The 22,854-nt window shown below is 45.8% G+C and overlaps 1 protein-coding gene and 1 long non-coding RNA gene across 4 annotated transcripts in view; both read right to left on the bottom strand.

The window, feature by feature from the left end:
• The window catches only part of LOC310755762, a 1,619,227-nt gene that overhangs the window by 1,412,579 nt on the left and 183,794 nt on the right, over positions 1 to 22,854 (bottom strand). The gene's annotated exons all lie outside the window — the stretch shown is intronic.
• Positions 11,838 to 22,854, bottom strand: part of SPATS2 (spermatogenesis associated serine rich 2) — a 51,032-nt gene continuing 40,015 nt past the window's right edge. For all 3 annotated transcript variants that reach the window (XM_083598776.1, XM_083598777.1, XM_083598778.1), the window contains exons 8-13: positions 22,356 to 22,491; positions 18,618 to 18,676; positions 17,477 to 17,586; positions 15,370 to 15,472; positions 14,312 to 14,517; positions 11,838 to 13,021 (exon numbers count right to left, since the gene is read on the bottom strand). In XM_083598776.1, the coding sequence (XP_083454902.1) occupies positions 12,710 to 13,021; positions 14,312 to 14,517; positions 15,370 to 15,472; positions 17,477 to 17,586; positions 18,618 to 18,676; positions 22,356 to 22,491 (926 nt within the window). In that variant the 3' untranslated portion in view covers positions 11,838 to 12,709. The remainder of the gene's footprint in view (positions 13,022 to 14,311; positions 14,518 to 15,369; positions 15,473 to 17,476; positions 17,587 to 18,617; positions 18,677 to 22,355; positions 22,492 to 22,854) is intronic.

Below are 22,854 nucleotides of genomic sequence, written 5' to 3'. Positions count from 1 at the left end.
TCTGGAGCCCCCCTGCGTTCCCCAGATTTTTAGGGAGGACAGCGCTGCCGGTGGGGCTGGAGGAGGTGGGCAGCGGCTGGAGGGCAGCTCCTCTGGCAGGGAAGAGGCAGAGGCTGGATGCGGCGCCTCCCAGCTCAGCTGGCTTCTTCGTGCTGCAGTGGCCACGGCAGACAGAGGCTCGGGGCGCGGCACTGCTTTGGCGCAGCATGGCGGAAGCGGGCGAGGGCAGCGAGCTGATGCCAGGAGGCACCACCTCCAACCTCCACCGCTTCCCTGGCGCCCTCCAGAACTTGCCGCCCCGGCGTCCCGCGCCACTAGTCTCTATGGGTAAGACGGCCCTGTAGCTTAGCATCCTGTACTCACAAGTGCCTGTCTGTGGGAAACCCTCTCCCCTCCTGTGGTTTCTAGCAACTGGTATTCAGAAATACAGTGCAAATGCACGCTGGTGAAAAAACCGGGAAACTGGAAAGCCAGGTTTTAATGCCCACTTAGGAATTAAGCACACAGTGTGATTTTGAGGAAGCCCCGTACTTGCAGTCAGACCTAGCTAACTGGGCCAGCTGTTGTTCTGAGCTCCTTGGTATATTTACGTTATTTTATTCATTTATTAAATTTCTATACCGCCTTTCATTCAAGGAGCCCAGGGCAGTTTGCAACATGAAAGCACCAAAAATGCATGCCACAGTAATAAACGAAAACAATACCTCACCCTGTTTAAAAGGACATATATTGATGAACACATTCAAACCCTCCCTGCATATGCAGAACCTGTGGCTTTAGGAATGCCCTCTTTTATAAAAACAAAACAAAACACCAAAATATTCAGTGGCCGTTATTTTTAGTCTGCTTTTGTACAGATAAGCTTATTGTTAGCCTTTGTGTATGAGTTTTTACTGTGTTTAACACTTCATTACTAGCAGTCCTGAAAATAGGCTTGGAGGACAGAGTCTAAATCTTAACAGTGAAATAAAGTAAGTAACCTCTTATCTGCTGACATTTTGAAATTAAGTACAAAACGGTGGGACACGTCTCTTTAAAAGGGAAACCCAAATTCACCCCTCACCTTTTGTTCCAGAAGGTACAGTCCGCATCAAATTAATGAGTTCTGCTTACTGCTTTGAAAGGAAGAAAAAACAAAACACACCATCCACACACCTTTGATCTTTTCAACATGCTGTTACGGTATATGATTAAATGCTAGTTACGAGACTTCTATTCAGTCAAATTCTTATGTGAATAGTTTGTGTTCTTTAAACCTACTTAAGATATTATTGTCTGTGCAATGGAACACATATCAAGGAAGTTTGCTTTTTTAAAAGTGTGTAATAATGTGACGGGACACGGGTGGCGCTGTGGGTTAAACCACAGAGCCTAGGACTTGCCAATCAAAAGGTCGGCGGTTTGAATCCCCATGACGGGGTGAGCTCCCGTTGCTTGGTCCCAGCTCCTGCCCACCTAGCAGTTCGAAAGCACGTCAAAGTCCAAGTAGATAAATAGGTACCGCTCCGGCGGGAAGGCAAACGGCGTTTCCGTGCGCTGCTCTGGTTTACCAGAAGTGGCTTAGTCATGCTGGCCACATGACCCAGAAGCTGTACGCCGGTTCCCTCGGCCAATAAAGCGAGATGAGCGTCGCAACCCCAGAGTCGGCCACGACTGGACCTAATGGTTAGGGGTTCCTTTAGCTCATCTCACTTTATTGGCCGAGGGAGCCGGCGTACAGCTTCCGGGTCATGTGGCCAGCATGACTAAGCAGCTTCTGGCGAACCAGAGCAGCACACGAAAATGCCGTTCACCTTCCCGCCGGAGTGGTACCTATTTACCTACTTGCACTTTGAGGTGCTTTTGAACTGCTAGGTTGGCAGGAGCAGGGACCGAGCAACGGGAGCTCACACTGTCGCGGGGATTCGAACCGCCGACCTTCTGATTGGCAAGTCCTTGGCTCTGTGGTTTAACCCACAGCGCCACCCGCGTCCCTTACATGTTATGATAGATCGCAACAAAAACTGGCTCTTTAATTTAGTGTTCATTCACTCCACGCCATAGCAGGAGTTTTCTCCCCAGTGGAACCATATTTGTACACATACAATTCCCTGCCTGGGTTCAATCCTGATTGGCCAGTGACTAGAATGTCAGAACCTACATCTTTTCCTCCAACTTCTAATCTCTTTTAGAGATCTTTTAAAAAGAATTTCCCCCTTACTTGTTGTAAATGAAAAAAAAGCCACACATAAATGTGGCTTAGTGTGACGTGCGTATTAGGTCACAGTTTGTTATGAAATAATTTAAAACTGTTTACTTTAATGATCAAAACACAATTGAGGTCCAGTGTCTCTAATTATGGTTAGCCATCTTAACAGCAACCAGCACCGGGGTTGCAGCAATAGACGCCTCTTCTAAATAAGAACACTTCACTCGCTACAGGGCTGTTTCCATGCATTTTACCATATTGGAAAACTTTCATTTCAGTGATTCTGGTTTATATTCCTATGGCTTTCTAAACGGAAAAAAAGCATCCAGCTTCTTATGTAACACTTCTGGCTAAATGCAGAATTCTACAAAGTTGAAAAGCAAATACCCTGCCCAATATAGACAGATGACTCAATTCCACAACTGATCGGGAAACAAGGGAATATGTTTGGGTTGCCTGTGGCACACTTTGCTTGTCTGCAACTCCTTGGGGAAGTGAGAATTTTCGCTTGGTTGTATTCTCACACAAAAGTAATGCTACTAATGATTTCTAACATAGTTCAACTATCAGCACAGGAACATAGGAAGTTGCTTTATACACCGAGTCAGACAAATGGTCTGTCTAGCTCAACTGGATGCCTCCCAGATGTGGTTGTTCTCCAACCGGTTCAGACCAGTTGGAACTGGCCCAAGCAGGTTGGAACAGGTCAAGGCCGGTTGGAACAGGTCCAGGCCGGTTCCAACCAGTCCAAGCCGGTTGGAACTGGCCCACGCTGGTTGGAACTGGCTCAAGCTGGTTGGAACAGAACTAGTCCAGTTGGAACCAGACCAGACCGGTTGAAACTGATTCAGACCAGTTGGAACTGGCCCAAGCTGGGAATGGGTCCAGGCCAGCTGGAACAGATTCATTTTTTTTGTTGTTTAAAGATATTTATTGAAGTTTTACAAAAACATAAGTTTACAAAATGATAAAAGGTCATATAAAAAGAAAAAGATACAAAAAAGAGAACATAGAAAAATACATGAAAAAGAAAAAAGAGGAATAAAAATACAAAATACAAAAGACAAATAGCTAAAAAAGAATTAAAAACAAAACCGTTTTTTGTAACTTTGAACTCATTAGCTTATTTCCTTGGCCTCCTCACACCTCCCCTTTTTGTATTCCCATTTAAATAATCAAATCAGCAAATCCTTACCCTCTTTCGTTTATCTTAACTCTGTATCTTAACATATTATAACTCTATATTTTCATCCATTATCAATTCATTTTTGCATATTCTTATTAACTTTGTTGCTAATGCCACTTATTTTCAATCCAACATCATTTTAACATTCATTAATTTTACAGTATTTCTGAAGATAGTCTTTAAATTTCTTCCAGTCTTCTTCCACCAACTCTTCTCCCAGGTCCCGGATTCTGCCAGTCATTTCCGCCAATTCCATATAATCCGTCACCTTCATCTGCCACTCTTCCAGGGTGGGTAGCTCTTGTGTCTTCCAATACTTTGCAATAAGTATTCTTGCTGCTGTTGTTGCATACATAAAGAAAGTTCTATCCTTCTTTGGCACCATTTGGCCGACTATGCCCAGGAGAAAGGCCTCTGGTTTCTTCAGGAAGGTATATTTAAATACCTTTTTCATTTCATTATAGATCATCTCCCAGAAAGCCTTAATCTTTGGGCACATCCACCAAAGGTGAAAGAATGTACCTTCATTTTCTTTACATTTCCAACCTTTATTATCGGGCAAATGATAAATTTTTGCAAGCTTGACTGGTGTCATGTACCACCTGTACATCATTTTCATAATATTCTCTCTTAAGGCATTACATGCCGTAAATTTCATACCGGTGGTCCACAACTGTTCCCAGTCAGCAAACATAATGTTATGACCAATATCTTGTGCCCATTTAATCATTGCAGATTTAACCGTTTCATCCTGCGTGTTCCATTTTAACAGCAAGTTATACATTCTTGAAAGTATCTTAGTTTTGGGATCTAACAGTTCTGTTTCCAATTTTGATTTTTCCACCTGGAAGCCAATTTTTTTGTCCAAATTATAGGCCTCTCTTATTTGATAATAATGAAGCCAGTCTCGCACTTTATCTTTTAATTTCTCAAAGCTCTGCAATTTCAATTTCTTTCCTTCTTGTTCCAATATCTCCCAATATTTCGGCCATTTGGCCTCCATATTGAGCTTTTTCTGAGCCTTCGCTTCCATTGGTGACAACCACCTTGGGGTTTTATTTTCCAATAAGTCTTTGTATCTTATCCAGCAGCTGGAACAGGTCTAGGACAGTTGGAACAGGTCCCGACCGGTTGGAACCAATTCAGACTGGTTGGAGCTGGTCCGAGCCGGTTGAAACCAGATCATACCGGTTGAAACAGGTCTTGGCTGGTTGGAACAGATCTAGGCCAGTTGGAACAATCCCAGACCGGTTGGAACCAGCCCAGACCGATTGGAACCGATCTAGACCGGTTGGAACTGGTTCAGACCGGTTAGAACCGGTCGAAGCTGGTTTGAACCGGTCAAAGCCGGTTTGAACCAGTTGAAGCTGGTTGGAACTAGTCTTGACAGGTTGGAACTGGTTCAGACTGGTTAGAACCGGTTCAGACCGGTTAGAACCAGTTGAAGCCGGTTTGAACCGGTTCAGGCTGGTTGGAACTGGTTCAGACCGGTTAAAACCAGTTGAAGCCAGTTGGAACTGGTCCAGGCTGGTTGGAACTGGTCTAGACCGGTTAGAACCGGTTCAGACTGGTTTGAACCACTCAAAGCCAGTTGGAACCGGTCCAGACTGGTTTGAACGAGTGCAAGCAGGTTTGTACCGGTTGAAACCGTTTTGGGCAGTCCAAGCTGGTTGGAACTAGACGGGTTGGAATCGGTTCAGACCGGTTGGAACCAGTCGAAACCAGTTGGAACCGGTCCAGACCTGTTGGAACCGGTCGAAGACGATTTGAACCGGTTGAAGCTGGTTGGAACTGGTCCCGATGGGTTAGAACTGGTCAAAGCCGGTTTGAAGCGGTTCAAGCTGGTTGGAACCAATCTAGACCAGTTGGAACTCCTTCAGACCGGTTAGAACCGGTCAAAACTGGTTGGAACTGGTCAAAGCCAGTTTGAACTGGTCCAAGCTGGTTGGAACCGGTTCAGACCGGTTAGAACCGGTCAAACCTGGTTTGAACCGGTGCAAGCGGGTTGGAAGCGGTCTAGACTGGTTGGAACTGGTTCAAACTGGTTAGAACCGGTTCAGACCAGTTAGAACCGGTCCAAGCCAGTTAAACCGGTTCAAGCCGGTTGTACCCGGTCTAGACCGGTTGGAACTGGTTCAGACCGGTTAGAACCAGTTCAGACTGGTTTGAACCGGTTGAATCCGGTTTGAACTGATTCAGGCTGGTTGGAACCGGTCTAAACCGGTTGGAACTGGTTCAGACTGGTTAGAACCGGTTCAGACTGGTTAGAACCAGTCAAAGCTGGTTTGAACCAGTTCAAGCTGGTTGGAACCAGTCTAGACCGGTTGGAACTGGTTCAGACCGGTTAGGACCGGTTTAGACCGGTTAAAACTGGTCGAAGCCAGTGTGAACCGGTTCAAGTTGGTTGGAACCTGTCTAATCCGGTTGGAGCTGGTTCAGACAGGTTCAAACCAGTCGAAGCCGGTTTGAACCGGTCAAAGGCGGTTTGAACCGGTTCAGGCTGGTTGGAACCGGTCTAAACCGGTTGGAACTGGTTCAGACTCATTAGAACCGGTCAAAGCCGGTTTGAACTGGCCCAAGCTGGTTGGAACCGGTCTAAAACGGATTGAACTGCTCTAGACGGGTTGGAATCGGTTCAGACCGGTTGGAACCAGTTGAAGCCAGTTGGAACCGGTCCAGACCGTTTAGAACCGGTCAAAGACGGTTTGAACCGGTTGAAGCTGGTTGGAACCGGTCTGAACCGGTTGGAACTGGTTCAGACTGGTTAGAACCGGTCGAAGCCGGTTTGAACCGGTTCAAGCTGGTTGGAACTGGTCCCGACGGGTTAGAACTGCTCGAAGCTGGTTTGAACCAGTTCAAGCTGGTTGGAACCGGTCTAGACCGGTTGGAACTGGTTCAGACCGGTTAGAACCGGTCAAAGCTGGTTTGAACCGGTCCAAGCTGGTTGGAACCGGTCTAGACCGGTTAGAACCAGTCGAAGCTGGTTGGAACCGGTTCAAGCTGGTTGGAACCGGTCTAGATTGGTTGGAACTGGTTCAGACCGGTTAGAACCGGTCGAAGCCGGTTTGAACCGGTTCAAGCTGGTTGGAACCGGTCTAGACCGGTTAGAACCAGTCGAAGCTGGTTGGAACCGGTTCAAGCTGGTTGGAACCGGTCTAGATTGGTTGGAAGTGGTTCAGACCGGTTAGAACCGGTCGAAGCCGGTTTGAACCGGTTCAAGCTGGTTGGAACCGGTCTAAACTGGTTGGAAGTGGTTCAGACCAGTTAGAACTGGTCAAAGCCGGTTTGAACCGGTTCAAGCTGGTTGGAACCGGTCTAGACCGGTTAGAACCGGCACTCCCATGTGGCCCAGAAAGCATGAGAGTTGAAGATCAGCATCAACTGGATGGCAGCAACTTAGAGAAAGCTGCTGTCCGGTGTTGGTGTGGTTGCTCGAGAGCAAACAGGCAAGCCTCCAACCTGCCTTTTCCAGGCTTTATTATTAGTGCACACTATTTACAGTGAAGAGCGTTGCAAGTTTATGTCCGGCTCAGTCGCTAGCAGAATCTGGGAGTGGGTGATCCTTGTAACTCCCCCAGCATAACAGCCGCGTGACCCCCAGCCTTCTCCTCCCTTCCTTGCGCGGAAACCTACTGCGCAGACTGGGCGCTGGCAAAGGGGCACTTCCCTCCTCTCCAGCTTGCTCAGCCTCGGCGTTGAGGCTCACCCTAGCATCCCCTGGTCCCACCACCTCCTCTCCACTCGCCAGAGGAGGAACTGCGTCGCAAGATCTTCGGAGGTTCCCTATAACACAACTGCCCTTCCCCCTCTCGCCTCTGACCTGATGGCAGTTCCCTGACATCCGCATTCCTGTTTGCCAAGCGGAGCTCATAGAGGCACAACAGCTCTCCTGGAACACAAAATCTTCCCAATTATTGTTGTTGTTGTTGTTTAGTCGTTTAGTCGTGTCCGACTCTTCGTGACCCCATGGACCAGAGCACGCCAGGCACTCCTGTCTTCCACTGCCTCCCACAGTTTGGTCAAACTCATGCTGGTAGCTTCGAGAACACTATCCAACCATCTCGTCCTCTGTTGTCCCCTTCTCCTTCTGCCCTCCATCTTTCCCAACATCAGGGTCTTTTCCAGGGAGTCTTCTCTTCCCATGAGGTGGTCAAAGTATTGGAGCCTCAGCTTCAGGAACTGTCCTTCCAGAGAGCACTCAGGGCTGATTCTCTGCTTTTTAAGATGCTGTCTAGGTTTGCCATCGCCTTTCTCCCAAGGAGCAGGCGTCTTTTAATTTCATGGCTGCTGTCACCATCTGCAGTGATCATGGAGCCCAAGAAAGTAAAATCTCTCACTGCCTCCATTTCTTCCCCTTCTATTTGCCAGGAGGTGATGGGCCCAGTGGCCTGATCTTCGTTTTTTGATGTTGAGCTTCAGACCATAATTTGCGCTCTCCTCTTTCACCCTCATTAAAAGGTTATGCCTGTTGTCTTTGTCCATGGAGTTTTCTTGGCAGGGAGACTGGAGTGGCTTGCCGGTTCCTGCTGCAGGTGGTTCACGTTTGGTCAAAACTCTCCACTATAACCTGTCCATCTTGGGTGGCCCTGCACAGCATAGCTCATAGCTTCTCTGAGTTATTCAAGAAGCCCCTTTGCCATGGCAAGGCAATGATCCATGAAGGGGAATCTTCCCAATTATTACCAAGGAGCAGTGGGCTTCCTCACTGTGGGAGACCTTTGCTGGTGGGTCTGCATAGCTAGGGGGGGCAGGGGAGGGAGAAGAGGATAGGAACCCTTGCTTCTGTGCATGCCGATTAGCACCCCAGTTGCCCGTGGGGACGAGGAGGATGGGAGTTAATTATGAGTAGTAAGCTACAGCTGACAGTCCTTATGAGTTGATGAGGAACCAGAGAGGTGACGTCACCCTGGTGCTTTCTCGTTCTGCATCCGTCAAGCCCAGCTACCCTTTCCTGCACTCGGATGCACAATCACCTCCGCCCTATTCCCACTCACTTATCACCGTATTTTTCGCTCTATAGGACGCACCCGACCATAAGACGCACCTAGTTTTAGAGGGGGAGGACAAGAAAAAAAATCCTCCCCCTCTCTGCGCAGCGCCCCTTCAGTGAAGCAGCAGGAGAAACGGAGCCCCTTCCATTTCTCCTCCCGCTTCGCTGAAGGGGCGCTGCGCAGAGAGGCAAAGCTGCGCAGCGCCTCTCCAGAGAAGCGAAGCCAGGAGAGCAAGAGGGATCAGTGTGCACCAACCCCTCTCGCTCTCCAGGCTTCAGCGAAAGCAATACGAAGCCTCCGGAGCGCGGTTGGAGCGCTCCCGCTGTGCTTCGGAGGCTTTGCGTTGCTTTCGCTGAAGCCATGGAGCCTGCATTCGCTCCATAAGACGCACACACATTTCCCCTTAATTTTTGGAGGGGGAAAAGTGCGTCTTATAGAGCGAAAAATACGGTGCTTGCCCATTGAAGGGGAGAAGTTGCAGGCAGCTTCATCTGCAATTCCAGCTTGCTCCTCTGCAAATCTCCTAGCTCTTAGCCCACAAGGAAAGTGCCGTATCTATCAGTGCGGCTGTTTGGCAATCAGTACCAAGAGTATTTCAAAGATTTAAAAGGCAGAATTGCCTCCTGAAGGGAACTTCTGAAATGTGGTGCCTCGTCCTGGATCTTAGGCAAGTCAATTGAAAAATCACATTTTGGGGGGGTCACAACTTTGGGGTTTTTGTCTAACAAAAGCTCAACATTTTTGGAGTCTTCCCCAAAAGATTTAAGTACACACACTGACCTTAATGCAATGGTATCTATTGAGAACCATTATTTGGGTAACTCCTTAACTAGATGATTCTCAGTGCCCCTTCCAACTCTACAGTTCCAATTTCACCATTTCACGGCTGACCACTATATAAGGGAAGCCCAATTGCTGCATATCCTCCGTTGCCACAGTTCAATAAAGCTATGTGCTTAACATTGCGGGGGGGGGGGGGGGAGAGACATATACACACAGAGGCGATTGTTTTATCATTTCATTTTCCACTGCAGTCATTTACACAAATAGAGGCAAGCTGCTCCGAGGTTTTAAATTGAAAAATAAATTGCCTCTCCAGCACGTGGTGCAAACTTCTGAGAAACCACCCTCTGTGGCAAGGTTAGTGTTTTCATGTTCAGGACTTCCAGGATCAGGAAGACTTTTAACTTTTTTCATTTAAAAAACTGAACAATGCCAGAGGCATAGGCACGCGCCCTGCTCATTTTGTCACCGTCTTTCTAAGAATTTCGTTAGCCACTCTAAGCTCTTTTTTTCTTTTTTTTTGAGAAAGGGCGAGTTATAAGAAAAATGGTGATCAAAAGTTTGTGCTGCAATGGGAGCGTATTTGGGTGCTTTCATGCAAACTTTTGGCACAGGACCTAAGAGTTAATTCATTCATTCAGCCTGTACAGCAGGTTATTCTACCCTCTACACCTGCTGTGGGCAAGCAGCAGGCCAGCAGCAGAGACAGCCGTATGGGTGCAGGGGGAATAGAGGACTGGGAGAAATGGAAACCTGATGTTTGCCAAAATGCCTCCAATTAAGAATGCTTAGGCTCACCAGAGGAGTAAATTTTCAAGCATTTGTAAGACGAAGATTATTCAAATCCACTTCACAAAGCTAAAGGCTTTGTTTACGGATAGACTTCTTTCCATGTACTTCATTTTTCATTTCAGCTTAAGTATATTCCTAATTATACAAAGCTAAACCAAAACAAGCTACTCCAGGGATTATATTCGCTGAGGAAAACACCTTTCTCATAGCATCTTCCTAATAAGCGAGTCGGTGGATCTCTCTTACTTTCAAATGTGTGGCTTATATATGGCAGCGGACAACTAAAAGGCTTCACTGGGAAAATCAGGATAAGCTCATTTGCTCTAAGCTCTGTAAAACATGAATTTTCTGCTGCTGAATTTTAGGAGGTCAGCTGCTCTTAGCTCCCCCTCTCCCCTTATAAGCTGAACACTGCACTAGGAGAAAGGATTAAAAAAAAAAGCTAAAAAATGAATCACATTTTGAGATGGCATGAAGCTGCAAGCAGGATTTGGATGCAGAGCTTGGATTCCTTGATAGCACCGTTGGCACTTAGATCCATTGGTGAACACCAGCAAAAAGAAGCAAACACACTCTGTACTCAAGGATATGGAAAACAAACATGCATTCTATTCTAACCACTACACACTTTCGAGCCAATAGAACTGTATCCTGTTTGCAATGGTTAATCCTGTAACCTAGATTAGTGGCTTTGTCCCTCCAGTTGATGCTGAACTACAACTTCCATCAGCCCTAGCTAGCGATGCCAATGCCACTGGCTGAGTTGCAGTTGCCAACATCTGGAGGGACAAAGGTTCCCTACATCTGTTGCCTATGTTCCAACACTCACCTGAATCTTCTCAAACCAGTAGCTGAGGTGTGCTTGATTAAGCTTCCAAGACAGAAAGTGAATGTGCTCTATCTAAGCCAGTGTTTCCCAAACTTGGGTCGTCAGCTGTTTTTGGACTACAATTCCCATCATCCCTGACCACTGGTCCTGCTAGCTAGGGATGATGGGAGTTGTAGTCCAAAAACTGCTGAAGATCCAAGTTTGGGAAACACTGCTCTAAGCAATGAAAGATGAAAACACACACTGCCCTCACTCATTTCTCACTACTACCCATGCCTCTAATGTACTTGATTCGCCTTGGTGTGTTTGAATATCCTTTTCACTGTTGTAAACGCTTCGGTCTGCAACCAGGTAGATGCTGTTCCCCTCTGGTTGACTGGCAGGTTTGAGAATTTTGTTGATGTAATAGTGATGCTTTTCTAAATGAACTGCTTTGCCATTTATTGCCCCCATCCTATTCTAACCTACACAGTTCTGTGCTTCTGGAACACACCACAATTTATTAATGCTTGTCCTATGAGAACAATTCTTTAGAAATTTTAATTTGATAATCAGAGTAGGGAAGTCATGGCTAAGAGCTCAATCTCTTAGCCAGAAAGTCCCTAGTTCAAATTTCTCTTCTGTTATAAAACTCAGCGGTTGCCTTCAGACAAGTTACCATTTTTCAACAGTCTTCTATTTTGGGTATGAAGCTAAATACATCACATGGTCATAATGGTTTACCAAGATGTGCTTTGAACACTTTTGACAGCATTTTTTTACCTTCCGAAAGCCTCTTATCTTTCTTCTGCTATTTCCCTTTGGCCTGCAAAGCCAAGCCTGAAGTCAAGACTAATCTGTTTGTACTATCCATTGGGTGTCTCAAATAAATTTTCCATTTTGTCTTACTGGTCACAGCTGCACCGAGAACTTAAGATTACACAAGCTAGCCAGAACTATACCAGTTCCACTTGCTAAACGCTTTAGAAATTAGATTTGACATACTCTGAACTCATCTGATCAGCCCATGTCACCACAAACTCTCTTTAATTACAAGAAATAACAGCACAAACTAGGAGACTCGCCGTCTTTTAAACATGTACGTCATTTTTATTTATACAAGGATAGAGAAAGACCGTAGCAATTTTTATTGGAACTTGCAATCACCTAGGATTAGCACTGCTAATTAAATTGCTAGAAATTTAGATTAGGATCAGACGATGGGATCGTGACCGGGAGCAAATTAAACCTCCCATCCCTCACCAAACATTAAAAGTAGGGGACATCTAAATGTATGCATGACGTACAGTCAAAATGATGCTTCTCTCAGGAGGACTGGACCTCTCCGTTCTCTAGTGAGAGAGAGATACAAGCCCAGTTTTCCCAAATGTAGTATTTAGATAAGATGTAAAAAGAAAATAACCATCCCAGCAGTCTCTCTCAATGGCTCCTCCCATTAGGATCACTCATCTTGGTCTCACAATTCACAGCAATTTGTCTCATTGCCAGCATGAAGAGTTTTGCTGTTAGGAGTAAGGCCTGGCTAGCAGCATTCAGGGAGGGTGAGGGGAGAGCAAAAGCTTTTGGGCTGGGGTTCTTGGAAGACATCCCCCCTTTTTTATTTTTTGCTTCTAGGGCTGAAAGTCTGCCCATGTTTAAGGACGGCACCAGAATAAGAGGAGCCAGAGAGTGCAAAGGAGGTGGCAGCAGTGAGGTTTGCCAAGGCCATGCCTGGAGATCATGTGTGCATTTTCCACTAAAGCCTGACCCATGTCACGTGGCAGAAAGCAAGGGCAGGAGAAGCGCTAGGGAGCCGCTTTTCCCAGAAAGGAATGATTAAAGGAAGAGAAAAGTGGCAAAGGGGGCAGCAAGTGTAAACGTTCCTTTGTTAATATCTCTAGCTAGGTGTGTCCTACAATCTCGTCATCCAGTTTTGGGAAGTGGCAGAGAGTTCGTGCTCTTCAGGAATTGGCCGCCTCATATTGGCTTGACCTAGGTTTCCGCTGCGGCAGAGCCTTGGCTTCTTTGCTGAGTGTGCCCGAATGGGGCTGTGCAGTTGGGGCTGGCACACCAGGCTCAGCACCAGTTCCATTGGTTCCTGTGGAGTAAGTCTGGCTGAGGCTGTTTGCGTTTCCAGGAGGTGGCCGGGACCTGGAGTTGGACTGGTACCAAGGCCCGCTTCGGTACCGATTTGAATTGGGGTGTGGGGGCCCATTTTGGCGTTGCACTTGGGCCCTGTAACCTTGACCAGATCTTCTATTACCCTGGAAACCCTAAAACGGAAAGAAAGGGAGGATTACTGTGAGCAATAGCTATGGCAGCCGGCAGGTTTTGCCACATTCAGCAAAGAGCCAAGACACACAATCACCAAGGATATTCCGCCACTAAATCAGTATAACAAGAATGTCTTGCCAGGCTCCTGTTTTAGGAGTGGTTCAAAAAGGACAGTGTCCACTCCCACATCTATTAACAGAGTTAGAGCATTTAGACAACTAGGGTCAAGTTAATTTTTTTAAAAAAAGATATTAGTGATGACAAGCACATCTTTAAACCTGCAAGGCATCACTTGAGCATATTTGTACAATATATAAAAAAATGGAAGAGAGCATTTTATATTGGATACACTTTCTAGTTACAGTGGTACCTCGGGTTACATATGCTTCAGGTTACAGACTCCGCTAACCCAGAAATAATACCTTGGGTTAAGAACTTTGCTTCAGGATAAGAATAGAAATCGTGCGGCAGCGCGGCAGCAGCGGGAGGTCCAATTAGCTAAAGAGGTGCTTCAGGTTAAGAACAGTTTCAGGTTAAGAACGGACCTCCGGAACGAATTAAGTACGAAACCAGAGGTACCACTGTACTAACAGATTTTCATTCTATTTTCAGGGAATATGGATTTAAGCATATTTTTAAATTTTCGTGCAAATGGACACAATAAAGGCAAGCCTCTTCCGATCAGTCCAGCATACAGGAAAAAGGTTGCCCATGGGAAATTAAGATGACGACTTCCACATGCCCCTGCCTATTCAGTGGTTCCTAAACTTTCTCCCCACGGACCACCTGAAAACCACTGAGGGTCTTGGTGGACCACCTTAAGGCCTTTTGTAGCAACTGCAATGCAGCTAGATGCTGTATGATTGTTAATTGTATTTTTTCAGATATACCACAGACCATCCCAATGAAATTTGGCAACCGCGGTGGGGGGAACCCCTGCACCACAGCACAACTGCCTTGTTTATTCACAGCCATGAGGAAGCATAGCTCCCTCTACTCCTGGCCTGCTAAAAAGCCGTTTAGGGTGCATGAATGCATGCAGAAAAAGAGTGGAAGAGACACAGAGCCATAGCCCTTTCTGGGCCACAGGGAGCCCAGGGCTTTGGTAGTCTGGCCTTTTGTGGTAGCCTTCATGTTGCAAGGCTGGCAGCGAATGCAAAGCTGAGATATAAACAAGAGGGGCTGCAGCCACTCGTTCTTACACTACAAGCAAAGGCCATTCAAAGCAATGTACTCCTGGTCCACCCACATGCCAGTTGCAACCACAACAGGCAACATTAATCCATTACCTCACGGTAGGGCTGATATGGACGGCTTGTTGCATTTGCAGCGGCTTCTGCAGGGGGTGGTGGTTTCTTATTGGTCGTTGTAAGGCTCGGAGCAGAAACAGAGGCACATACTGTGCTTGCGGCACTGGGCTCATCCGGGCTGCTCACAGACGTGGCAATAGAGCTGCACCGTGACCTGGTGGAGTAGCTGTTCTTTGGGTGCGAAACTGAAATAAGAACACAAGGCAAGCTCTTAGGAAGAGGCTGTCGTAATCTGAATCCCCTGCACACATCTTCTATAACAGAGTCAAAGGAGAATTTACCTCCTCTTGACAACAATGAGAGATAAAGTGCTGCATATTCAAAGGTGATGTGTTACATGGGGGGGGGGAGTCTTCTCTCTCTATTCCTGCAGCACCCTTGTGGTAATATTACAAACTTTTCCCAATAGGGAACTCAAGTTTTGGTCAGCCACAGGACTGTAGCCAAAATGCAGCAATTCTTGAATAAATCCCAAGGTTTGCAGTTTTCCCCCCTTTAAAAGATAAACACCTTAAAGTGGCAAAAATTACGCATTGTCCAATAGGGACTGAATTTAGCCACTGAATGTAGAGTAACAATTGGAAAAGGAGCGATACATCAAGAGGAAAGGAGTGAGGGGAAAGGTTGAATGGCTACGTGGGGTTAATTCTAAAACAGGAGCCCACCTCCTTTTAGGAGGGAGAATGAACTGCAACATTTCGTTGCAGCCCCTACCTGTTTCCACTTCATTAGTACAACCATCAGAGCTCTGAAGCAGATGACCTCCCAAGGACAAAAGACAGATGAATGGCAGAACAGAAGTTTGAATTTGAAATGTCCAAATCCCCAATAAAGCCTTACTTAGCAATTCCCTCTTCCTCTGCACAGACAATGCTGAATTTGGTGTCACAGCAAAACATGGCATTGTCACACCTTTAGGGTACCATAAAATTATTTCTTTTTATAATAGCTTTGGAAATGAGAGGAAGAACTTATCTATACTACACACACACACACACACACACACACACACACACACACACACAGGGTTGGCTCACCTTGTCCAAAAGATTCAATGCTCCTCTTGAGTGCATCTAGGTCACAAGTGAAACGAGCCACCCTTCCAAGATCTTCATCGTATTTGCGCTCACTAACAAAGTGCTAAAGAGGAAAATGCCGGCATGTTAAGGTTCCATTAATGACGTTGTTAAGTATGTTCAGGGTTTGAGCCAAGCTGAGGCCCCGATGCCAAGAGATCTGCCAAGGCATAGCTTGCGAGAGTGTGTCCAAGGTACATGCTACCTTCCGGATTCACCAACACAGCTGCAGAAAACTAAGCCCTCCAAATGCAAGGAAATCCCGTTTATCTGCAAGCGTTTTCAAAACATTCATTCCAGTGTCATTAATGTAAGGTTACCAGATTTTTTTCAATGAACACTTTTCAACTTCAATGGATTTTGCATGGGGACTGATTTGTAAATCCAGGGATTGTCCCCGGGAAATGGGGACGTCTGGTAACCTTACATTAATGGTAATTTACATGAGATGAAAATTATGCATGGTCTTGCTGGTGGAACAGTGTGTCTGAGCTCAGTGGGATGTTTATGCAACTTTGTTCTGCCCTCTGGTGGTAGAAAAAAAAGAGCATTTATTGGAGCTATGTGTTTGAAGCAAGCATGCTTGATGCTCCATGATCAGATAGATTATTCTACTTTTTAGAAAACAAAAGTGAGAACAAATGTAAAGAGAAAGCACAGGCAAAGGTTTCTGCTTGGTAGCTGAGAGGTTCTTGTCTAGACTGGAATTTCTCTCTAAACAAGATGCTGAACACCAGTGAAGTGCAAATGTTTGTAAGGAAAAAGGGGAATGCAATGTTTTGAAATGCATTATGCAAGCAAATGAATTTACATACATTTATTTAATCTGAGCACTTTATCTTGGTTTTCTTTAGAAATAAAAAAAGATCAGAATGAGAACTTTTAATGAAACCTTAGCTTTGACTAGATGGCCACCGATTGGGGATATTGTAGCAGTGGATTTCCTGCATTGGCAGAAGCCTGGAATACCTTGGAGGTTCTTTCTATTATTCAGATGGAGGAAAAAGTTAGAACTTCAGACACCCTTGGAAACACACCTGTGCAGAGTTGGTTCCGAAGACTATCAGTAAGAAGAGATTCCTTATGAAGAATGTGTTCTTTCAAAGGTTCTTTCGCTACCAAGGTGAACATCGGCACAATTCCAGCAACACGTTTCAAGAGGATACCAAGTCTCTCCCCCCCCACCCCGTGCAACCTTTTCAGACCCAGGACATGTATTTTGGGGCCCAATTTTTAATCTTTTACCATATATATGCATGGTGGTAGTGCTCCTGTTGCAACCCACCTCGAATTAGGCCACTCCTAGCGGTGCAGCGATAAAACCGCTAGCACATCAGCAAAGCTATGCAAGGCCTGGTATGGTTTTAAATTGGGTGGGCAACCATGTGCTGAAATGCCTGCCTGCGAGGAAGGGGGTTGGACTAGATGACCCTCGGGGTCCCTTCCGACTCTACAACTGTATGATTCTGTGACCCACCAGTTGGAAGACCAGTGCCTAGCCTAGTCCTCTCAACCCTGACCCTATCAAGGTCAAACATTCTCCAGAGACTCTTCGCAGCTCAGGTATGAAAGAGCACTCCTTAACACAAAATGGTACGATGGACTGAGCCTGGGCCATCCTACATGCAAAATATACCGTATTTTTTGCTCTATAAGACTCACTTTTCCCCTCCTAAAAAGTAAGAGGAAATGTGTGTGCGTCTTATGGAGTGAATGCAGGCTGCACAGCTATCCCAGAAGCTAGAACAGCAAGAGGGATCGCTGCTTTCGCTGCATAGCGATCCCTCCTGCTATTCTGGCTTCTGGGATTCAGAATATTTTTTTTCTTGTTTTCCTCCTCCAAAAACTAGGTGCGTCTTATGGTCTGGTGTGTCTTATAGAGCGAAAAATACGGTAAATTCAGCTACAATTCTCCTGTAACAGGAGGATACCAGGGAATTAAGCTATGGCTACATGGTTACTATTTCTGACTCTACTTTGCTCTGACTTCTACATCAGCTGTTTAGTCCACAATCATGATTAATGGTAAGAATAGGGCTAGCATAGCACACAGAAGTCCAAGGTTCACCTTTATATCAGCTCTAAGCTCTACCAACTGCTCCTCGGACATTCGGACAGCCACATCAGTCATCTTCTTCAGCGCCTCTGCCTTCTTTTGCCGGCTGCTTAGGATGTCCACTGAAATGTAAAGGAATGCAGACCAAGCGGTTATGATGCCCAAGGCAGTTATATAACCAGCTCAGTGATACTAATCACTGGCTCACTGATATTAGCAGCTCATTGCAAGCAGCAAATTAATGAACAAAACTGAAACCTACATTAAAGGAGATGCTAAAAACGCCAACTGTACGTAGCCCCAAAAGGCCAACTCTAGGGAGTAGGAGTTCAATAGTTATGAGAATTCCACCTAGAAGGCTTCCACACACTCTGCCCTGACTTGGACTAATTGCATTTGTTAAACTGGATCTTTCAGGGCTAAACATGATGCAATATTGGAGATCTACGGATAGGATCAAATGCTAATAGCACTAATAATAATAATAGCAACTGTGTACATTAATGCAATCTTGCTTGTACGTGAAATGCCAAGGGTTGGGAGTGGTGTTAACCCTTTCCCCCCAGGATTGATTTCCTGCTAAATAGTTGCCTCACTGAAGCTGCTACTTTTCCAATGGGGGGTGTGTGTGTGCAAAAGGTACGATATATGCGCCTGTCTTTGACATTATAATGGGACACAGGGAGGAAGCAATTTCTTTGGTATGTTATGCCTAGCCGTTTAGTTCTTTAAAATAAGACCCATGCACCCAGATGACACAACTGTTGATGGAGCTATTGAGGTGTTCCTGAAGTCTTCTTATAGACAATCCTTATTGAATTAAGTTTCATAATCAAGTTCTCACACCAAAAATGAGACTCCAGCGGGTAGCCTGCCCATTGTCTGTGCCCTAGCCCTTGTTCGGCCTGTCGCTCAGGTTAGTTACAGCAGTGGAAACTGCAGTTTTGCCCATACCTGCAAGACTTTGGTATTTGTACTCAGAATTCACTCATTTAATGCCATTTTTGCCTATGAGATAATGGATTTTATATTTGGAAGGGACATGGAATGGGCTGGAGAGAAGGGCTGGCTCACTGTTTGTTTTTAAGTCACTGCATTTCCATACAAAAATGCTATTAACACAATTTCTTTAAAAACAAAACAAAATACTTACTTGCTTCTGCTTTCACTTTGTCCATTTCACCTAGAAGGGCTACTTCTCGATCCATGAGACTAGAAAAAAAGGAGGATAAAAGATAGAGGTGAGAGGGGCAAACCTTTTACACTCATAGCCTGTATATTGTCAGACTGTGTACAAAAAACAAGTCTGCTATAAACCCTATGCAGAACGAACAGGGACAAGAGGCATGTGAATTGTTCATGATGTTCAGTGAGCTTGAATGGATCAGTACCAGTATAAAGAATGAGCCAACAGATGGCAGCAGAAAACTGCAAGCCCTTTCCAGAATTTGTGACATAACTTTATTGAGTGCACAGAAACACGGCACGAACAATCAATTCACTGCCTGGAAGTCAGAAGAACCTTGACTTTGAGGTTTAAGCTCTGATTCTTCAGAATTTTCTACAGTTCTAAAGGTGAAGGGACCCCTGACCATTAGGTCCAGTCATGGCCGACTCTGGGGTTGCGGCGCTCATCTCATTTTATTGGCCGAGGGAGCCGGCGTACAGCTTCCGGGTCATGTGGCCAGCATGACTAAGCCACTTCTGGCAAACCAGAGCAGCACACGGAAACGCCGTTTACCTTCCCGCCAGAGCAGTACCTATTTATCTACTTGCACTTTGACGTGCTTTCAAACTGCTAGGTTGGCAGGAGCAGGGACCGAACAACGGGAGCTCACCCCGTCGCGGAGATTCGAACCACCGACTTTCTGATCAGCAAGTCCTAGGCTCTGTGGTTTAACCCACAGTGCCACCTGCATCCCTTTTCTACAGTTCTAGGTGGCCTTAATTCTTTTGCTGCAAATGCTGTTGCCCACATAATCTGAAATGGCACCTCAAAGGACCACACACACAGCCTAAGGCAACTGTGTCTGCCACAGGAAGGCTGGTTCTCTGGAGGGAAATCTATTGAAAGAAAGCTTAGCATTGTGTTCTGTTCTCGTTCCACTGCTTGGTATGTCTTACGGAAGACAATATGACAATATAACATCTTTTTAAAACCAACTGCAACTCCTGTGGTGTTAAGGAACAATTCTGCTGTGTCAACCATCACAGCATCTAAAACTAAAATTCTTCCAAAACCGGTTGCTCCTGTGACACCCTTCCTGCTTTACATACTGACATGAATTGGTTTTCTCAGAAACGGACAGAAAAGCATTTCATTTGTCTGCACTGACTTCAACCTGTGCAACAGTTGTTCCTTGAAACCCACAGGGAACGTGGAAGAGATTCTTTCTAGCAGACCCGTCACTGCGTTTTAAGGAAAAGGCAAATAATCTTGGCTATAATGTAGAGCCAAACTGACCCCAGGCTCAGTGTTTTATCAGTCCTGTGTACAAAAGCCTCCCTGCAGGAACCTTCTCTACTTGACATTTATTGAAGGAGGTTCCCCTGGCTTGCTTCCAAACAGGCACTATATATCCCTGTGTCACGGAACTGAACTTCCTGGTTTCTGCTGATTCCACCCTCACCCTTCCCATAGCAACTGGGACACACAAGACTTATCTGAGCCAGGCTGCTGAACCACACTCGGGTCTTTGACCTTTCTGAACGTGACGCAAGTGTGAGTCAAAGAGCAAAGAATTAATTGTTACAAGAGGAGGACTTTTTAAGCTAGCAAAACTAGAGCTCTCATTTTGCAGAGATTATAACCCACAGAAAGGGGCACTGATGGGCGAAAATAATGCTTGACCAATTGATTATTATTATTTATTAAATTTGTATACCGCCCTATAAAGGTAAAAGTAAAGGACCCCTGGAAGGTTAAGTCCATTCAAAGGCGACTATGGGGTTGTGGCGCTCAAAATAATGCTTGACCAATTAATTATTATTATTTATTAAATTTGTATACCACCCTATAAAGGTAAAAGTAAAGGGCCCCTGGACGGTTAAGTCCAGTCAAAGGCGACTATGGGGTTGTGGCGCTCATCTCACTTTCAGGCCGAGGGAGCCGGCGTTTGTCCACAGACAACTTTCCGGGTCATGTGGCCAGCATGACTAAACTGCTTCTGGTGCAATGGAACACCGTGACGGAAACTAGAGCACACGGAAATACAGTTTACCTTCCCGCTGCAGCGGTACTTATTTATCTACTTGCACTGGTGTGCTTTCGAACTGCTAGGTTGGCAGAAGCTGGGGCAGAGGAATGGGAGCTCATCCTGTTGAGGGGATTCGAACTGCGGACCTGTCGATCGGCAAGCCCAAGAGGGTCAGTGGTTTCGACCACAGCGCAGGGCAACCAGAATGGTCAAAGGCCTGGAAACGATGCCTTATGAGGAACGGCTAAGGGAGCTGGGCATGTTTAGCTTGGAGAAGAGGAGGTTAAGGGGTGATATGATAGCCATGTTCAAATATATAAAAGGATGTCACATAGAGGAGGGAGAAAGGTTGTTTTCTGCTGCTCCAGAGAAGCGGACACGGAGCAATGGATCCAAACTACAAGAAAGAAGATTCCACCTAAACATTAGGAAGAACTTCCTGACAGTAAGAGCTGTTCGACAGTGGAATTTGCTGCCAAGGAGTGTGGTGGAGTCTCCTTCTTTGGAGGTCTTTAAGCAGAGGCTTGACAACCATATGTCAGGAGTACTCTGATGGTGTTTCCTGCTTGGCAGGGGGTTGGACTCGATGGCCCTTGTGGTCTCTTCCAACTCTATGATTCTATGATTCTAGGTCTCAGGGCGATTGCATCATAAAATCACAATGTAAAAACATGAAATACATAATAAAAACAAAAGCAACCCAACCCCCCCCTCCCCAACACATTTTAAAAGGGCATTGGATGCCAATCAGCCAAAGGCCTAGTCAAAGAGGAACATTTTCCCCTGACACTTAAAGGTGTATAATGAAGGCACCAGCTGAACTTCCCTGGGGAGAGCATTCCACAGATGGGGAACCACTACAGAAATATGCTAATACTATGGGCAAAACTCAGTAACTGCCTCAGTCACTTTTCCCCTCTGGAAGAGCCCACTCACCCGAGAGACAGGGAGGAAGTGCATGCGAATTTTGAGCCTTGGAAAGCACATGAGTTGAAAAAGGAAACTGGAAAGAGTGTCACTCTTCCAACTTTTTCCTTCAGCAATGTGTGCTTTTCAAGGAAGACAGAGGTGACTGCCCTCGCCACCTTTTGACCAAGGGGCTCAGATGTTTTGCCATCTGACCAGGGGAAGACTTCAAGAGCACCACTGAGCCCATGGGTGCCCCACTGGCAACCCCTGAATTAAATATCTATTCCTTCAGAATTTAGTTATGCTTCACCACGTCAGAGTGCAGAATTGCAACAAGGGCCTCACAGGGGATTTTTAAACCTGGAACCATTGGCATACAGATCAGGGGCTTCACGTCTTCAGCTCTTCCCCTAAAAGGGGGCTTTCCTTGCAGTTGTGGGCATTTCAAGACATGCATAGTTCAGCGGCTTCAAGGAACAATGGGAGGAGATTGTGGCCGCCTTTAATGCAGAACTGTCATATGATGTTTCAGGGTCCAATAGCTGGGATTGGCAGCCAGGTTTGTCATATGAAGACCACCACCAGCTTCAGTTACTGGTGGCAGCCTTTCCAAACAACCACCATCAATGAGAAGATACACTTGACCATGTACACTACCTACATGACTACCTTACAAGTGACAGGCCCCAAGGAAAACACTCGTAAAAGTAAAGTGGTTCCTTTTTCCAAGACATGTTAAACTTATTCATATCTGAATAATTCAGCCTCTACAGGTGTTAGCATACCAGCTCTGAAGTTCTGCAAAGGCCTGTTTCATTTTCTTAATGGAGGCATCCATTTCTTCTTTAACTACAACACGATACCGAGCCAGTGACACAGTGCACCGTTGGAGGTCTTTCACTGATTTTTCAATATTAGAACCTGCCGGGGGGAAAGAAACACACAAAGCCATCTAGTATTAGTCCATCCAAGTTTTCCAAATTGCTATAAAAGCAGAGGTGACGAACTGGATCCGCCTGAAGGCCCAATCCAGAACTGGCCAATCCTCCATGGAGCATTTTGACAGGTGCATGGGACCGCCTACCGGTAAATCCCTTGAAGCTAGGCAATTCAATTTCAAAAGGAAGTTTTGGGCACAACACTCCAAGGGGTGCTCTTCCTCTCTTCCTTCACATGAATTAAGCCATGGCTGCAAAGGTTCCTGGTAAAAGCGGGGCTTGCATCCTGCATGAAGTTTAAATTCAGCAGCAAATGTAAGCCCTGCCTTCAGTAGAATCAACTCAG

Source organism: Podarcis filfolensis (genome assembly GCF_964270895.1).
Source record: "Podarcis filfolensis genome assembly, chromosome: 2".
NCBI classification, from domain to species: domain Eukaryota; kingdom Metazoa; phylum Chordata; class Lepidosauria; order Squamata; family Lacertidae; genus Podarcis; species Podarcis filfolensis.
The sequence above is the reverse complement of the archived record's forward strand: the minus strand, read 5'-3'. Positions and strand labels throughout refer to the sequence as shown.